General features: G+C 33.8%; 1 protein-coding gene across 8 annotated transcripts in view; it reads left to right on the forward strand.

The window, feature by feature from the left end:
- Ptpn13 (protein tyrosine phosphatase non-receptor type 13) overlaps nucleotides 1-19,741 on the forward strand; it is a 198,513-nt gene that overhangs the window by 85,550 nt on the left and 93,222 nt on the right. For 7 of the 8 annotated variants that reach the window (XM_071614406.1, XM_071614408.1, XM_071614410.1 and 4 more), the window contains exons 7-9: nucleotides 1,882-2,445; nucleotides 17,642-17,737; nucleotides 18,817-18,910. In XM_071614406.1, coding sequence (XP_071470507.1) covers nucleotides 1,882-2,445; nucleotides 17,642-17,737; nucleotides 18,817-18,910 — 754 coding nt within the window. The remainder of the gene's footprint in view (nucleotides 1-1,881; nucleotides 2,446-17,641; nucleotides 17,738-18,816; nucleotides 18,911-19,741) is intronic. The other variant, XM_071614411.1, reaches the window with a different exon arrangement.

Raw genomic sequence — 19,741 nt, forward strand, 5'->3', positions numbered from 1 at the left:
GGTAGATATGTGTAGAAGTAGTCAAGGAACGATGAGAAAGCATTCCTCTGACAGCTTCTATTTTCTTGGTGAAATATTAGATAGGAAATCAGCTGAAAGAGTAGAAAGTTAAGGTAGGAAATTTGAAGAAAAAGAAACAGTCATGGTGGAAATAGAGTGAACTTAAACTAACACATTGAATGTCCACAGTGATTGATTGTGAATTTATGGTGTTTCCAAAATACCCACTTGTTTGATTTTTTTGGAGGTTTTAAATACTTCTTGTTAGTCAAAGGCAGTAGAAGATAATTGCTTTCATCTGTGATATGATTCTTGACTCTAGTTTTTACTTTTTTGAATCTCATAATGAATTGTTTTCTGATAATATCTTTGTTCTCTAGTCAATAAAATTTTATATTAATGAATTTTAAAATATAGTTTGCTGAAGAATGCAATTTATCCCTAAAGTACTATAACACAGACATGCTTAGAAGCTAGAGCCTATGAGCATCTGTGTTTGGATGTGGTATGGTATATATATCTTAGTGTTCTTTGTATTACATATCTCAAATACGGTTGTTTTCCATATTTGCACTTAAGTTGATCCATGTTGAGAGGAAGATGAGGTATAAGAAAAGCAAAATATTTGAATCTAATCTTTGAGTAAGCAATTATTTGTTGCCATTGTGAAATGAAGTCACTTTTTCTAAAATTTTTAAGATAAATTTTTGTGGTCACATCAATAAAGTTTATAGCTCTTTCTCTGAAGAGGCAATTGACATCTTCAAATGAACTAGTAAACAATTTATTGTTATTACAAAAGCTTAATCATTATTTTATATTGGTTATAAAGAGAAATCACAGAAGGTAACACAGGAAATCATCAGTGTTTATGAGCAATTGTGTTAGTGACTGTGTAAAGTATTTTTTTACAGTTTTTTGCAGTAGTGGACAAATATATGATCTTTTGTTGTAAATCCACGAATTCACAATGTCTACAGATTGAATGTGCATTTTTTGGTGTGTTTCGATGTATTTATAGGCTACTGCCTTAAAAGGCAAGTAGAATGGGTTTTAATGATATCAAGACTAAAGAATAAGAATTTAATTCCAATTGACAAATATTGATATGCTGTAGAGGGAAAAAATGTTTTAGTATGTGATGGTCTGCTATGGAAAAACAAGTTTTTGTTCATAATTTAAATGTTATCAAATTATCTGGATTTCAAACACTAATAATTTCTAAAATATGTCTAATTATAATAAATATTGAATTTAAGAATTCCAAGTGGTACAGTCTTATTCTTATCTAGAATATAGCAAGAATTCATTGGCTTTCCTTTAAACATATTCATTTTAAAAATTAGACTATATCATGACCTTAGACTCAAGTGATATATATTTAAGTTATACCTTTAGAAGGTAAAGGAGTATACTATGTTCTATTATTACCTTAAGTTCTTTCATGCATAATCAATATTCTACCAAACCAGATAGTATCAGCAATTTTTGTCATTTTTAGAACTAAAAAATTCACCTTTGATGATAAAATAATGCTACTCAAAAGAAGTAAGTTCAGTCTATTACTTATTAGATAAGAGACATTAGCGGTGTAGCTCAGTGGTGGAGAACTTGCTTGGCATGTGCAAGGCCCTGAATTTGATCCTAGCACTGCAAGAAAAGTGTTGCTGGTGGGGGGTACATTGGACCATGAAGAGTTATGCTCATAGCATCTCTGTCCACCCTCACTATCACTGTAACCATCATTTCATTTCATCTCTGATCTTCTACTTGGAGAATTTAGGAAGTTGCCACTGCTTTCATTGTCATTAGTGGGTTACATTCCAGTTTATTTTCTATCTAAAACTTCTGTGCATACATGATAGATTCTTATCATTCCAGGAAGAAGCTCTACTTCTGATGTACTAGACATACACAAGCCTCCATTCTCCCATCAGACCTTTCTTAACAAAGGGCTTAGTAAATCTATGGGATTTCTGTCCATCAGAGACACAAAAGACGAAGAAGATTATTTCAAGGACATTTCAGCTGATAATAATTCTGGTCATGAAGATTCTGAAAATACCTGTTCCCCTTATCAGTTTAAAAGTAGTGGCCCACATAAGAAGATTATCGCTGGCATCGATATGCTTCCCAAGAAGAAGATTTGGGCTTCATCCATGGACTTGCTTTGTGCCGCTGACAAAGACTTTTCTGGAGAGACTGACAGATACCAACACTGTCACCCTGATGCAGTAACAGGGCGGACTTCAACTACTCCTAGAAAAAAGGAGGCAAGATATTCAGATGGAAGCATAGCCTTGGATATATTTGGGCCTCAGAAAATGGATCCAGTTCATCACACTCGAGAATTTTCTACCTCCTCAGCAATATCAAGTGCTTTGGACCGAATTCGAGACAGACAAAAGAAACTTCAGGCTCTGAGAGAAGCCATGAATGTAGAAGGTTAGTAATTTTGTGTGTGTCTGAAAGAGGTCGGAATTAAAATTGTTTTAAAATAAAGAGAGGTTATTAAACCATTCCATATGTCTTATTGCCACTGCCAAGATTTTGTACCCAGGTTACATTGACTTCTCTCTTTCTGCTCTGCCTTCCACCAAAATCCCAGTCAAAGTATACTGCCTCTGCAGAGTCATCTATCCAAAACGTGCCCAGTCCAGCCGCTTTGAAGTCTTCTCGATATTTTAGGTTGTGTATAAGATTATGAGACTCCCAAGGGCAAGAAGTATGTTTTCTACTTTGTACACTTATCTCATGGGAGGCTTCAGTAAATGGCTGGTTCATGGAGATGCAAAGCAGCAAATCAAAAGCAGCAATTCCAGGGAGATAGAATGGCACGATGGTGACGAAGTGCCTCCCAAACCACCAGTTAAGAAAGCAAATTTTAGGGCACAACTCCAGGAGATTCTGATTTGTTCATTCTGAAATAAAGTTTCGAATCTGTACTCTAAGTCATAGTAATTTGGATTATAGACTTAGACAACCTAGATTTAAATTAATTACTCCATGTATTCTTTATGTAACATTTACTGCAGCAATTGGGTGATACCTCCATGTCTAAGTTATTCCTTCTATAAAATGGGCCTGCCAAAACCAGATTAATAAGATAATGAATGTAAAGTGATAAAACAAAGTATTACATTTTTATTATGAGAATAAAATCAACTTTATATAAATGGTAATTTCTTATTATTCCAGAATAAAGCTCTGTTTCAGAAAAAAATATTTGATTCACACACACAAAATTTCAGCACTTTTTATGAGGGGGTGGGTACCAGGGATTGAACAAAGAGACACTCAACCACTGAGCCACATCCTTAGTCCTATTTTGTATTTTATTTAGAGACAGGGTCTCACTGAGTTGCTTAGCACCTCACTTTTGCTGAGGCTGGCTTTGAACTCGTGACCCTCCTACCTCAGCCTCCTGAGCTACTGGGATTACAGGTGTGCACCACCACACCTGGCACAATAAACACTTTATCTATCTTTCTATATCTATCTATCTATCTGTCTGTTTATCTATTTATGTTCTGATTAGTTATACATGATAGTAGAATGCATTTTGACATATTGTACATATTGTACACAAATGGAGCACAACTTCTCATTCCTCTGGCTCTGCATGGTGCAGAGTCACTCCAGTAGTGTAATCATATGTTTATCCCCACAGCCCTATCCCTCTTCTCACTTCCCTCTACACAAATCAAAGTTCCTTCATTCTTCCCTAAAGTCCCCCCCATCCCCCACTATGGATCAGCATCTGCTTATCAGAGACAACGTTCAGCTTTTGTTTTGGGGGGATTGGCTTATTTCACTTAGCATAATATTCTCTAGTTCTATCCATTTACCTACAAATGCCATAATTTCATTCTTCTTTAAGGCTGAGTAATATTCCATTCTGTATATGTACCACATTTTCTTTATCCATTCATCTATTGAAGGACATTGGGGTTGGTTCCATAGTTTAGTTGTTGTGAATTGAGCTGCTATAAACTTGATGAGGCTGCGTCACCGTAGTATGCTAAAATCAGCACTTTGAATGGGATAAAATTATGTTGTAAATGGTTGGGTAAAGACTACCATTATTATAAATAGGTGCATGAGGATTTCAGTTAGTACTATTTTTTTATTTACCTTTATTTTATTTGTTTATTTTTAAGTGGTGTTGGGGATTCAACCCAGTGCTTCGTGCATGCTAGGCCAGCAGTCTACCACTGAGCCACAACCCCGGCCCCTAGTCCTATATATATATATATTTTTTTTTAGTTGTAGTTGAACACAGTATCTTTGTTTTATTTTTATGTGGTGCTTAGGATCGAACCCAGAGCCTTACACATGCTAGGGGAGCGCTCTACCACTGAGCCACAACCACAGCCCCTAGTCCTATATGTTTTTAAAGATAAAGTTTTATAACTGACCTTGCCTCCTAGACAAACTTTCTGATAAAGTTGACTAAAGGAAATTTTAGGTGCTTTCTAGTTCAAAGAGAGAAGTGACATAATTGAGACATTGTCATCTTTAAGGTCATTGATCCAATATAACATTCAATTTTTAAATTGCTTTTAAAATATTCTGCTAAAGGTCTGTTCCTCTATTATGTAAGTTTAAACATTTACAGTTCTAGAGTTGAACATACTCAGAGTTGTGGTTTCCTTCTAGTAAAAGAAACTGTAATTTTTTAAATTCAGAAATTGCAAATTTGTAAAGAATTGGGATTATGGAGAAAATTAACTTGTAAAAAAATTTTTTTAGTTGTTGATGGACTTTTATTTAATTAATTTATTTATATGTGGTGCTGTGAATCAAACCCAGTGCCTCACACATGCTAGGTGAGCACTGTACCAATGGGCTATAACCCTAGTCTGAGAAAATTATTGAATACTTTATTGATATTGTGGGTTTGTACATAAAATGCATTGTAGAAAGCATTAGCCATTTTTTATTATAAGATGGTTGTATATATTTTTTTATCTGAAAAGGTTAAATCAAAGACAGGAAATAAAATTTAGAAGCTGATAAATAATTTCACTATTTAGCTTTTGGAATTGTGATGGCAAGAAGTAGACACTGCTTATATCTTTAAAAAAAAAGTTTCCTACTTCATAAGTTATATTTTATGCCTAATTAATTTGCACAACAGTTAGCAAGTGAACAATAATTTATCCTGGTTTTCTTTTGTCTCCTTATAGAGACATTTAAGTAAAGAACTCTTTTCCATTGTGCAAAAAAAAGCCCTTGGTGATTCAAATAAAGAACCATTATAGTCTAAAACTATAAACAGTAAAGATATATATCAACCTAGATGAATATTTCTAACAGGAGGTTGAATAACACCTTTTCTTAAAATGTGAATATTAAAAATAAAATAATTTCTGGTGATCTCATGTAGTTTGATATTTGCTATATTAATGGTATTGTTGATTAGTAAAATTTGAGGGTTGTGGGGTTTTTTTGTTTTGTTTTCTTATTTCTTAGTGCCATGGTCCTCCTACCTCAGCCTCCCCAGCTGCTGGGATTACAGGCATGTACTACTGCACCCTACAAGAAATATTTTTATCTTAAATCTTAGTTTGAGAGTTAAAAAGGAAAGAAATCAAACATTAATGGAAAGCCAGGTGCAATGCTACACTCCTGAAATCCCAGCTATTCAGGTAGGTGGCTGAGGCAGGAAGATCACAGATTTGAAGCCAGCCTGAGCAACTTAGTGAATAAAAATAAAAATTTTCTTACAAGGAGTCTGAGTGAAAGATTACTTGCCTAGCATGCCCAAGGCCCTCGATTCATTCCCTAATACTGGAAAACAACCAATTAATGAAAGGTATTCAATTTCTTATGTTATACTATAATAGTCTTTTGGATGTACTTTGTTTGAAAAGGTGATTTTGATTATATGTGACAAAATATATTAGACTATTGTAGCATATTATCCTATTATTTTCTCAAGTAATGTGTGTGCACATATGTGGAAGCCTCAAGAAAATTCAGATAAACCAACTTGTTTCCAAATATTATTATATAACTGCAAAGATGTTGCATAATCTCTGTTTGTTGCAAATTCTTATTTGTTGAAAAGGTAACTAGTTATGATACATCATTTTCCAGATTTAGAAATTTTAGATTTGTTTCAGGAGATGCAACCAAAAGAAGAGATTTCTTTTTAAAAATCAAATATGCCTTGAATTTTTTGATACAGGGTAATTTCTATTTTGAAATCTTCCTTTGTTATTAAAAGCATTTCTGTCACACACACACACACACACACACACACACACACAACTCTACCCATGTTTTTTTCAGAGGATATTTTAAAACCTAATTAAACAAACAAAACCTAAAAATGTTGGTTTATTGCGAAAACGCTTGCATCACCTTAAATAAACTCCTATTATTATATTTGCAAATAGTAATATATTGTGCTTGCTTTAGAATAAAAGCATTATTTGAAAAGAATGTTTTGAGACTTGGAATTCAAAAGCAATAATTCTCTACTTATTTAGTTGAGTAACTTGCTTGCTTACTTTTTCTAAAGGTAAAGTAATTTATGTTCACTCTATAAATGATACAGATTGTTTATGAAGATTTTAACTAGTATACAAAGAAGAAAAGAAAATAGAAAAAAAACTCAGTCATCTAATTTAATTCCCATAAAAAGTAGACTTTACAGATTGTTTTTATGTGTGATAAATCATGCAGAACAGTGGATGTCACTAACACATATTTTTAAATATTCACATTTCAAACATTTTAAAAGAAATCCTAACCTTTGTGATCTTTAAATTTGACAGTTACTTGGATTTCAGTAATTTTAGAATTAGATGATGGCTTAGAACATATGTTATCTAAACATATTCTTGAACTTGTAAAGGCTTAATAGTGTACTCAAGACCACATAAGTAGTTAATCATAGAGTTTCAATCATTTGAAGGATCGTCGATTTTCACCATGGATTTTCAGAGTTCCAATCTAAAGATTTCCTACTACATGTTACTTTAAATTTATTTTTTTTAAAGAGATGTGTTCTATTTTTCAGTGATTTAATGTATCAATCAGAAGAAAAGAAATTAAAATATTTCAGTGTGTTCTCTTGGATGCTCAAGATGTCTCCTTTAACCTTAGATGTATAGCCCCTTCCTTAGCCCAAGAACTAGTACTGTGAGTATAGTATGAATAGAACTCCCACTCCCATACCACTCTTGAAAAGAATCTTTAACTAAATCACCTCTATAGCATCTTCTCAGCTGACATCAACCAACCAACTGGCACAGGGGAGACCAGACCTTAAAATCATGGAGTTTGGAACTGGAAGGAATCTGATGACCATTTAAGCCAAACAACTCAGAAAGGTAGATTAGTTTGCCAAAGGAGATACATAATTCATAGCAGAGCTAAATTTTTAATTCAGGTCTCTTGAGCCCTGTTATAAAATTCTTCCATTCTGCTAACCAGATTTCAAAAAAGAGACCAGATGCATTTCAGACACATTGCTGGGAAGATTGTTTTACTGCTTGGGAAATTGGACATTCACCTAACCACCAAATAAGCCCCTTAGGTCTCTCCTCAGTAACATTATATAATTTTTAACACAGTGAAACAAGTAGGGTTATAAAATAAAAGCTAAAAATGAGATACTTTTGTAACCAAACTGTACAGGGGGTTAAGATGAAGTTTCATTATATTGCATATTCTATTGTGATTGCTTTTGATGGGTTTCTACCATGGTAGGATCTTTACCACTAAACTACATTTCCAGCTGTTTTTATATTTTATTTCAAATTAAATTGCTTAGGGCCTAACTAAGTTGCTGAGGCTGGCTTTGAACTTGTGATCCTCCTGCTCCGGTTTCTGGGCCATTAGCATTACAGGTGTATGCCATCTCACCTATGGCTAATGAGGTAAGGGAGTAAACTATCAAAAAGCAGTAATTGACATTGAGTGCTCTGACTTCCTTGGGAACAGAATGGGAAAGTAAGGAAGAAAGATCCCAGGAAAGAAATTGTATTTGAAGTTGTAAAATTAGAAATTTAAAAATTTATGATTATTATTTGTTGTAATTATTATGATTATTAAATTAAGTTAAACATTCAGATCTCTATATAAAGCAGTAGGGAAAGAACAGGAAGAAATAGAACTTCGGTTTCTTTTGTGGAAATAAGTTTTAACACTGGATATCATTCCTCTCTTTGCTTTATTCTCCTAATTTCACTTTTTCTCCACCTCAGCATATAGGACTCTGCTATTCTGTTTTTTTGTTTGTTTGTTTGTTTGTTTTTCCTTTCTTCTTTATTCCCAGTATTCTCTTTTTTATCTCATTCTACTGCATCTCAATACCTAAGAAATTGTCTGTTTTCTCACAGGAGTGTCTGACAAATGCTCCTGTCTCTCTTGTGATGTATTACCATGCACACCCTACCCATTGCTCTGTGGTTGGCAGTAGGTTTCTCATTATGAGAGACTGACTTGGAACCAGTACTGTGAGTATAGTATGAATAGGACTTCCACACCCTGGGTGGGGACCTTGAATAGCATTGTGGCTTCCAACAGCTGAAACTGCTCTGCCTTCTGCACAATACAGTACCATAAAGGAAATTGTGAAGGACAGATAAAATTATTTTATATAAAAGTGACTAGGTTAAATATTACTTATTTAATGAGATGTTAGTCAATCTACTTCAACTCAAAATTAAATAGTTTTCCTTCTTTCAAGAAGGAAAACTATTTAATTTTGACATCTAGCCCAAGCCTAATTTTGCTGTTCTGTGAAAGTCCTGTGAATACAGCTTGAAGTCCGGTTGAGAAACTAGAATATGTAAAAACTTAAGTATAGTAAGCCTTTTCCTGTTATTGAGGCACTTAAATGTTTCATTATGAAAAGTAGAAATTACATTTTAAAAAGTGGGGGGATAAATTTATAAATGCTATGTACTTCCCATGAACACAGATATATTTTATCCAAAATTATCGTTTTTTTTTTTAATCTAAAACTGCTAAAGATGAACCATTTTAATTTTTATTTCTTTACCTTATTTCCCTTTGGTAGCACACAGAAAATAAAGGAAAGGAAAAGAAATATGATCTTATTATTATTTAGATTACTCAATGAGCAAAATAAATAATTTTATTATTCATTTTCTATTTCATTCATATCAGTTCCCAAGAAGTAAATACCAATAAGCAGGAATTTTATGTGTTATTAGTCAAATATTAAGTGCACTTTAGGTATTAAGGACAATTATACCACTAAATATAGAAACATTTTGTATATTTAAATAACCACTATTATAGATAGAATCAACATTTTGGTCAGAAAAAAAAAATCAGTGTCTTCTGTATTTCCAAGGTGATGATAATGAGATTTATATTTTAGAAAAGCATTGTCCAATAGAACTTATTCAGTGCAGGAAATATTCTGTATCTGCACAGTCCAATTCAGTAGCTGCTAGCCACTTGTGGCTATTAAACAATTGCAGTTTGGCTAGTACAACTGAGGAACTATTTTACTTTATTTAAATTTACACCGCTAAATTAGCTACTGACAAAATATAAGATAGTACAGATTCCTATATAAAGTGAATTTAGAATAAAATACCAACACTCAATTGAGGAAAAATGGGTTCTAGAGCATATGAGAAGAGGTAAGCAGTAATTTGTTCATTAGTTTTAAAAAGAATACAACTGACAAAAGACATTTGCTCCTCTTAATTTCTCCACGTGGAAAAGGTAACATTGCATTTTAAACACTAAGGAAACCAGTGAAACCAGTGCAAACTATCTAGTATTTGCATTCATAACAACATAATAATGGATTTCAGATTCATAGAAATAATATCCTATTTTGTTGGAAAGTAGGAACCTAATTTAAATCTTCTTGTAGCGTGATTCATATAGATCCAGTTTGACTTTGACATAGTCGTCTTGTGAGAAGTGTAGATTTATATGTTGTAAGAAAAATTGTAGATGGATCTTACTAGTAATGGATGTCATAGCAATTTTTAAGACCCAACAGTTTTTTTTTTAAAGATAATGATTTTTTTTTAAAAGAGAGAGAGAGAGAGAATTTTTAAAAAATATATTTTTTAGTTTTTGGTGGACACAACATCTTTGTTTGTATGTGGTGCTGAGGATCGAACCCAGGCCGCACGCATGCCAGGCGAGCGTGCTACCGCTTGAGCCACATCCCCAGCCCCAAGACCCAACAGTTTTAACCCACAGAAACATTTTTCTCATTTCATCTGAGTTCTTTCTGTGTCATAACAATTTGTGTGTCTGCCAAGCAAACCTGAATACACTTCTCTGCTGCCAACCATTTAATATTCCATCACCTGACTAAGCTAAAATGCTAGCCCCTTAAATCATCATACTTAAGGTTCTCCATGAAAGCATCTCTCCATTCTCAACCTTTTGCATTTGTCATTCTCATTCCCTTCTCCCCTCCTTATTGCCCTCAATCCATGCTGCCCACCTCTTTGTATGTCTATATAGAGAAATAAATAAATTAATGTAGGTAGGTAGGAATGTATAAAGAAATATCTGTCTACCTACCTACCTGTCTACCCATTTAATGGTCATTTTATATTTTCTTGCCTTTATTCATGTAGCCATCCCTCCTTGAAACTTCCAAAGCTGTCAGGTCTTGCCGAGTTCAGGAATCTTTCTCTCATCTTCCCACTTTAGGATAATGGTCTATGTTTTTCAATTGAAATTATTTCTTTTGAAGAGTTTGTTACTCCTACAGATCTCAAAAATTTGGTATGATCTAATTCATAATGGTATCCCTGGCATCTGTACTACACCTGACATGGAACTAAATAAGTATTTGTTAATATAATCTGAGTATTACAATGTAGCTGTTAAAGAACTTTAGTTTACTCAGTGGTGCTATGGGATGCAATAATATTTTCTGGTCATTTATACATATAGTGAAGATAAATCCACCTCCTCCTTTTCCCATTTTGTCCAATGAGTAAAATCTTTCTTGTCAATTAAAGGCTGAACAACCAACAGCAAATGTAATCCATTTTCGATTGAACTCTGTAGTCTTTTAAAAATTTTAGAAGACATGGTGCCACCAGAACAACAGAGAATCCTGGAGGAGTTAAAAGGGTTGTTCAGTAAGCCTAAATTCAAGTTATGATCCAAGTATGTTGCTGCTATGTCACAAAGGACCCCCATTGGGGGAAATGGAGGCTGTTTATACTGTTTGCTGTTCCTACCTCTGCACAAGTTTCACACATGCAGAGTGATTTCTAGTTAATAGAGTATTTCTCCATATCCCCTTTCTCACTTGTATATATTCATACTGGCATGAGCTCTGTTCCTCTAAGTTAAAAGTCATATTCACCACATCTAGCTCTCAGGGAATTTGAGAATATATTCTATTGATTACAACATGCTTAATATAGAATATAATGGGCTCTGGAGAACATATAAAAGGTGCAATCTCAACTCTCCAGAAGTCAATCCCTTGAAAAGGAAGCAGAGAGAACATTCAACATATGAATACATGGTGATATCACTTACATTTCTCTGCTTTGTTTGAAAATTGAAGTATTCTATTTAATAGGGTCCATATTCTTAAAGATGTGAGGTTTTAAATGTGTTTTAGGTTCTGAACTACTAAAATATTTATTTTAGCTCATTTGTCTTTGAAACCTATATCTGTCATTTGAGTCATGACAAGCTAAAAGTGGTTATTTAATGCCTGTTGTTGCAATTGACTGAGTTGCACTCTGCATATTACTTGTCTGAGCTTGAATATGTGTCACTTGTAAATGGTGTTTTTTAGATTACAGTTTGTGCTGGTTCATATTTATTTTAATCTGAAGATTGTATATTGAAATAGCTCTATGTAAGCCCTGAATATTATGCAAGTCTTCATAATGGGAGCCTGATGTCCCAAACATTTAAAGTATCATGTTCTTAGCTGGATGTGGTGGTATACATCCCATACCCAGCTTCTCTGGAGGCTGGGGTAGAAGGATCCCAAATTCAATGGCAGACTGGACAACTTGGCAAGACCCTATCTCAAAACAAAAATTTATAAAAGGGCAGGAGATGTAACTAAATGCTAGAACACTTGCCTAGCAAGCCCAAGGCCCTTTCAAACCAACCCCAGCACACTCAAATATACACAAAAAAGCAAGCATTTTGTTCATTATCACATGCCACAATTTTAGTGTTCAAAGGCTAAGTGTGTTATATGGTAATGGAATTTGTGACTCTTATTTGTCAAGAACTTATGACAAAGCATAAGCCAAGATAGATGTTACCATTTCTTCTCTTTAGAAGCACCAAATCAGGACTGTGTGAGCATATAAATGCATAAAACATTCATGAATATATTTCCTATAAAAAGTATTTTGTAGAATAGTCATGAGAGAATGAAAAGAATACTAAAGAACAGCTTAAAGAATTAATGTTTGGATAGAAAATTCTTAAATAACTATAAATAGATGTATACTTCTCTGAAAATTAAAGAGATCCTTTAATTTCTAGTATTATTTTATCCCAATTAAGAACATACTATTTGGGCCAAGGTTGTGGCTCAGTGGTAGAGTGCTTGCTGAGCATGTGTGAGGCACTGGGTTTGATCCCAGCACCACATAAAAATAAAACAAAATAAAGGTATTGTGTACATTTACAACTAAAAAAACCCCACCTTTTTAAAAAAAGAACATCCTATTTTTGCAAGAATATAAGGTATGGAAACTAACAAATGTTTTATGATCCTTTAATTATAACCTTATCCTCTGAACAAAACTCTCGTCGACTCTACTATTATATTAACTTAATTTGTATGTTAACAATAAAAGCTAGTTTTTCAGTAGGATAAAATGTTGTCTCTAAATAAAATACAAAAAAGAAAAAGGGCTGGGGATGTGGCTCAGTGGTCGAGTGCCCCTGAGTTCAATCCCCTGTAGCCCCACGCAAAAGAAGGAAGTTGTCTAATGAAATGAGGAACAATCAGGACAAACAGACACTAGTGTCATTATTTGTACATTGCAAATGTACTAAATGAACTAACCAGGGCAGGGGATGTAGTTCAGTGGTAGAGTATTTGCCAAGCATGCACGAGGCCCTGAGTTCAGTTCCCAGCAACACACACACACACACACACACACAAACACACAAGTTTGCAAGCCAGTGAATTAGAAATTGAGGCTAATTTTATCCTACAAAAGGCAAATACATTTAGTTCTGCAATTGTAATGGTGAAAGTGTTGAAAGCTAAAAAAATTTCCTAGTATAGTTATAATGTTGCAATGAAGGCAGTCATATGTGCATATTGTATAATGTATATTTAGATATTATTAGCACATTCATTGCATATAATTTTAAAATTTACCATTCAAAAAGCTTTCTAATATTCTGTAAGTGTGCAGATGTACCTTTTTGGTTTGAAAAAATAGTCTTAACACTTTTCAGCTAAAATAATCATCACCAAGTTTTGTTGATAGCGGGAAATGGGTACAAGAAGATTTATTATACTATTTGTTTTTGTGTATGTTTGGAAGTTTTCATAATAATCAGTCTTTTAAAAATCACCTGGTTTATACCACATTCCTGGGATCCAAATCAAATGTGAAGTGCTAGAATTTTACATTCAAATATAGACAGAAAACTTATTTGAGATGTCTGGATCCTCCAAAAAGTAAAGTTGCTAATAACATTAGGAAACTTCATTAAAAATTAAGTATTACTTTTCTTCTGCAGACCAGAACAGAGAAAGAAAACCACTACCCCTCCTATCTGGTTAGTACCTACTAGAAGCCTTTATATGTAAGTCATCTCAGAGCCAAGAAATATTCCTGCCTAAATGGTCTGTAAGACTGGGAAGTGTGATTCTCCATATATGACAGTGCAAGATGGTATTGGTAAAACATAATTTTACAATAATTCCTGGAAAAGTTAAATTTATTATTTAGTTAAAAAACAGAAACCCCATGCTTACTTGGGCTAATATTTTTTGTAAGCATGACTGAATAGTAAAATTTGACTTAGAATTTTAATCTAATTATAACATTTTTATTAGCATGACTGAGTAATAAATATTGCCTGGAAATTTTAATCTTGTTATACCTGCCATATTATTACCTGAAAGGAACATGGGTAACAACATTTTAAAAGATACACTCCAAGAAACTCACAAAAAAAATTCTTACTAGATACTTCTACCCTTCCCTAATATTGGAGAAGAAAAAAGTCTTCTTACCCCTAATAGGCAAAGCTAGTCCTCTATTTCATGTTTTAGAGTGCTGGTCCTGTATGAGAATAAACCTATAAAGCCTCATAACATAATGCTTCCTTCCCCCAAAGTGTGATACTGAGAACAACACTTATAGACTAATATTCATCCAGGGAAGATGATTTACTGTTAAAATTTTAAGAGGAATTTACCAAAGTTATATTTATTTGTCTTACAGAAAGAACCCAGAGATTGAAAAAAGTTGCCAATAGTGTCGGCAAACTGAAGAAAAAGAGAAAACATAGACTAGTAAGAGAAAAAAAATATGGACACATTAAACAATATAAGAACAATTATAAAGCATCACAAAGAATGGAAATCAGATTAAAAATTATTTATGATCTTACACCCACTTTGCCAAAATAGTTACAAAATAGTAAATTTGTTTATTGTTTAATATGGAGTGTGAAATTGTTATCGCAAGGTGTAACATCTAAGTGACTCTACTCAGTTTATTGAATAGGCTTATTATGACTTCCTATTTTCCTTTGTACAGGGTTAAAAACATTGCCTCTTTAAATTTAGGTATTCTCCCTGACCTTGTTGTGTTTTACTGTCCTAAAATTGCAATTCTGTGTTTGTAGTTTGGTTTTTTCCTTGAAAAAGTACCACAAAACAGTAGCACTGAGGTTCTGTAACAATACAACAAACGTACTTTGGTCCCCTTTGAAAAAAACAGTTCTTGCCAAGGAACTATTAACTTGTATATAATATAGGAACTATTAACTTGTATATAATATATTACACTATTAAATATAAAGTGGTATTAGATGAAATTGCTGTTTTCTGCCCTCCACAGTTCTTTCAAGTCACGTTCACATTGAACCATAGGATTTGAAAAATGACTTAATAACCATGAATCTACTCTGTGGTAGAATATAATCATTTAGGAAAAAAGTACTGGTAAATACCTTGATTTTCAATTCTAAGACTCTTTCCATTAATGATGATATTGCTTGATATTCATGTTCACCATACACAGAGCTGGACTAAGTAACAGCTTGCTTCATTATGTCTAGTCCTCCAGGGAAAGATTGTAGGAAAGATGTACAACTTCCCCTTTCCTTCAAGTCCACGGCCAGTCATCCATCCTTCTCCTCCCATTTCTTTAAAGCTCTGTCTTAGCAAGATTCTTGTTCTTGTCTCAGTAGGCCCTCTCAGTTCTCCCAGCCCATCATCTCCATCCTAGTTCCACAAGCCTGGTTCCTGTGGTGTCTTTTGGCCATTTCATTTGTTCATTAATTCATTTTTCTTTTAACACTGTTCATAAACACCTTCTAGCATAAGAAATAATTCATTGTGTGAAGTCCTGTGGTCAAGTTTGCAGACTACCAAAAAAAGAATCCCTTGCCTAACTTGGTTACCTGCTGCCATACTTCCTATGTCCTTGGTTCTAGGAATTTCCCATGGGCTATTTTCTACAACACCAAGAAAAAGCCACAGAACAATTCTGACTGGTTCCACTAAAATTGATGCATTCTGGTCTACCTAAATTCTTGGGGCCATATGAAAGATTTCATGTGTTTTTTTCTGACCCTTTTCCCATTCTTCACAACATCATTTCTTTATTCTTTTCAAGCTTTGAGCAAATCACGCTCCCAGGAAGTGATTCAATTTTTATTACCAGGCAATTTTCTGATATGAGTATCTGGGGATTTCCTCTGTTTTTCCCCTTGTCCACTATTTCTTTCAAGAAGAAAAGGTTTTCTCCTTCTTGCCAAACTAACCATCCCAGGTGTGCTCTTTTTTCCATCTCCTGTTTTCCTTTAGCACTTTTATTCCTGCTACCATTTGTAACTTCAGACTCCCCCACCCAACAAAATTATTTTCCATTGCCTGAAATCATGCACAAACATCCCACTGTGCCAAGAAGACTCCAATAACTTTTTGTGTTTTTGCCTTTCCTCTTCCAAACCCTCAAACTTGAAAGAATATACTCCTTTTCTCAACTTCTCACTGTCTAGTCCTTTGACCTTCTATGACCTTCAGGTGTCTGTTCAGAAAGTATTTTATGCTTGCCATGCACCAGGAAGGAACATGGTAAATACTAGTGGTTCATCTAAAAAAGACAAAATCCTTTTTGTCAGAGAGCTTATAATTTAGGTAAGGGAAGCAAACAAGTAGACAGAGAACTACTAGATAGTGGTGCAGTTTTAATTAGTTAAGTATAAGGTAATATGGAAGTAAGAGAAACAGTGTCTAATCAAGGCTTTTCAAGAGAAGGTGAGGCTTCTCAAAAGAAAAAGAGAAGGTGTTAGGTAAAAGGTAAAGAAGGGAAATGAACTTCTAACAGAGCAATATCTTTCAAGAAGGAATCTGAAAGTTTATTTATACTTTTGGTTATCTGCACATTCTGTGACATGAGTGCAGACTTTGGGTAAGTGGATGGTAATGAGGCTTTTACCTGAATCTAGCTTTTAAGTTCACATTAAAAACTTTTTGTATATGTGACTTGGAGGGTGGTGAAAGAAGTCTACTTTTTACCACAAATGAATCTGTGACTTCAAAATATGAAGTACGTCTGCTATAAATGTAGGTGGGGAGCAGGTTATGAAAGCCTTCATACCAAGCTAAATTCCTTAGCTGTGTATAAAGGACTCTAGTTTGAAGGAGTTTAAGAGATAGTGGTGTTCTCAGATTTTCAGTTCTGGAAAGTTCATTCTCTGTAATGTGAATTATCATGAGAGGAGCAAGACTGCAAAAAGGGAATTTGGGAGACATACAATAGTCCAGACATGAGATAAATAGTGCTCAATCGTAGAGACGGTGGAGATGAAGAAGAAGGGATGGGTGTTTAGAAGGAAGGATTTAGATTTTCATTCACACTTGCCCCTGAGCCCTACCTCTTTATACAAGACATAATCTACAAAATCTATGCAGTACCCCTAGCCTTAGTGCTTCTAGTGGAATGAAATATCTGTCTCCAATGACATATTTGTGTTCTTGGCTTCTCTGGGATTGAGTCTTTGGGTTTTTAGTCCTTTGTAAGCACCTAACAGAATTATGCATATGTAACAGAATTAAGAACTGCCTGTTGATGATGCTTATATAGCACTTGCTTGAGATTTCTTGGATGTTCATTTGATTCTCACAACAAAACCTATGAGATGTATACTATCATGGTATCCCTTATTTGTGAGGGGAAGGGGAGAGTCACTGGGAGATTAAATTACTCTCCAACGTTTCAAACCCAAGCAGTCTGGCTCTGTAGTCCATGCTCTTAACCAGTATGCCAAACCATCTCAAAATTAGAACCTCAATGTTTGCTCTCCTGCCATTGGTAAATTTGAAGCAGGCTATATACATGTGCTAGTCCCATAAGATTAAACTTATTTTTTTAAATTTCTGTGGTATTGCTCACAAATTTGCTTTCTAATGTTTTTGTTTTAATTCTTTTAGAACCAGTGCGAAGATACAAAACTTACCACAGTGACATTTTTAATACCTCCAGTGAAAGTCCATCTATTATTTCCTCCGATTCAGATTTCAGGCAAGGTAAGAGTTATCTGAAACAAGCAAAATATTTTTAAGAAACCACAATTATGAATCTTTTTTGGTAATGTTGAAATAAAAGTTGTCAAAAATTAAAAATTGTAAAATTCTGCCATTTACTCATTTTAATATCAAAAATAGTGCATTCATTTTCATCACACAGAGGGGAGCTCATATCTTTAACAAGACATGCCAGAAGAGCTTAGTACCATGTCATTAATGTGATGACAAATTTTATATAAAAGTTCCTGTTGCTCTACATCCTTCCCAGCATTTGGTATCTTTAGTATTTTGGATTTTAGCCATTCAGGTAGGTGTGTAGTGGTATGTCACATTGATATATTAATTTGTAATTTCATAATGAAATACTATGCATAGCATTTTCTCATATTATTATTGGCCATTTTCACTTCTTCATTAATAGCATGTCTGTTTAAGTCTGTTGCCCATTTTTAAATTGGGTTATAATTTTCTGATTGTTGTATTTTAAGAGTCATTTTTTTAAATATTTATTTTTTAGTTAAAAAATAAATTCACATTAAAACCTTTTTGTATATATGGTTTGGAGGGTGGTGAGAGAAGCCTATACTTTTTACCACAAATGAATGAATCTGTGACTTCAAAATATGAAGTGCTTCTGATATAAATGTAGGTGGAGTATATACATGTGCTAGTCCTACAAGATTAAACTTTTAAAAAAAAATTTCTGTGGTATTACTCACAAATTTGTTTTCTAATGTTTTTGTTTTAATTCCTTTAGAACTATGATAGTATATATCTCATAGGTTTTGTTGTGAGAATCAAATGAACGTGTAAATCTTGAGCAAGTGCTATATAAGCATCATCAACAGGCAGTTATGCTATGCGTAATTCTGTTAGGTGCGTACAAAGGAGTAAACAACCAAAGGCTCAATTCCAGAGAAGCCAAGTACATAAATATATAATTGGAGACAGGTTTATACAAATTATCATATGTCTGCTTAATGCTTGAGTATTAGATAAGTTTACTTTTATATTTTTATCACCTAAGCCATTATTATCATTATTATTATTATTATTTATCATTTTTTACTCACAATTAGTGAGAAGAAGTGAAGCTTCAAAGAGGTTTGAATCCAGCAGTGGTCTCCCAGGAGTAGATGAAACCCCAATTCAAGGCCAGTCACAGAGACCAAGGTATGCTGGGGTGGGGGGAAAATCGAGTAATAATACGTTTCCAGTAACAGATATTTTTATTATTGTCTTGTTTTAAAATTTTTTTATTTACCTTTATTTTGGTTCATTTTTCTTTGTTCTTCCTTTCCCTTAGTTTCCCTTCTCTGTAATTTCTCAGGAATTCATCTAATATTGTGAAAGACAGGGCATCGGACTCTTTTAGAATCAGAATTGGCTCTCATCGGTTACAGTTTTTTTTTTTTTAAGTTATCTATATGAATACAAAACAGTAAAGAAAGTCAAGGTACAGCATTAAAAATCTGTGAGAAGTGCTGATTTGGTGTCACGTGCCTGAAATCCCATCTACTCAGAAGGCTGAGGCAGGAGCATCACAAATCCAGCGCCAGCCTGGTCAACTTGATGAGACCCTCTCTCAAAATATAAGTAAAAGGGCTAAGAATACAGCTTAGTGTTCAAGCACCCCTGGTTTTAACCCTCAGCATTGAAAAAAACAAAAATCTGTAAGAAGATAATAAGTCTTCATTTCTAAAAGAATATACTTCTTTTGGAAGGTTGGAATAGGCTCCACCAGCAGGCTTTCAGTGAGAATTCGTTGAATGAATAATGAGTTGAGTACTACTAAGTAAACTATTATATAAAAAGTTAATTATCCACTGGCTTAAAAGAGGTTGTATTTTTTTAAGCCTGATTTAGGCTGTTTGGAGTTCATTTTCATACTGAAATAACTTGGTGAATTTCTTACAGGGTGTTAGTATTATTTGTGCTTGTCTTAAGATGGTTGTATTATAACTATGTATTAATTTGCTTTCTTTGAACTGAAAGGTATCAAGC

Source organism: Marmota flaviventris, chromosome 7 (genome assembly GCF_047511675.1).
Source record: "Marmota flaviventris isolate mMarFla1 chromosome 7, mMarFla1.hap1, whole genome shotgun sequence".
In the NCBI taxonomy this organism is placed as follows: Eukaryota; Metazoa; Chordata; class Mammalia; order Rodentia; family Sciuridae; genus Marmota; species Marmota flaviventris.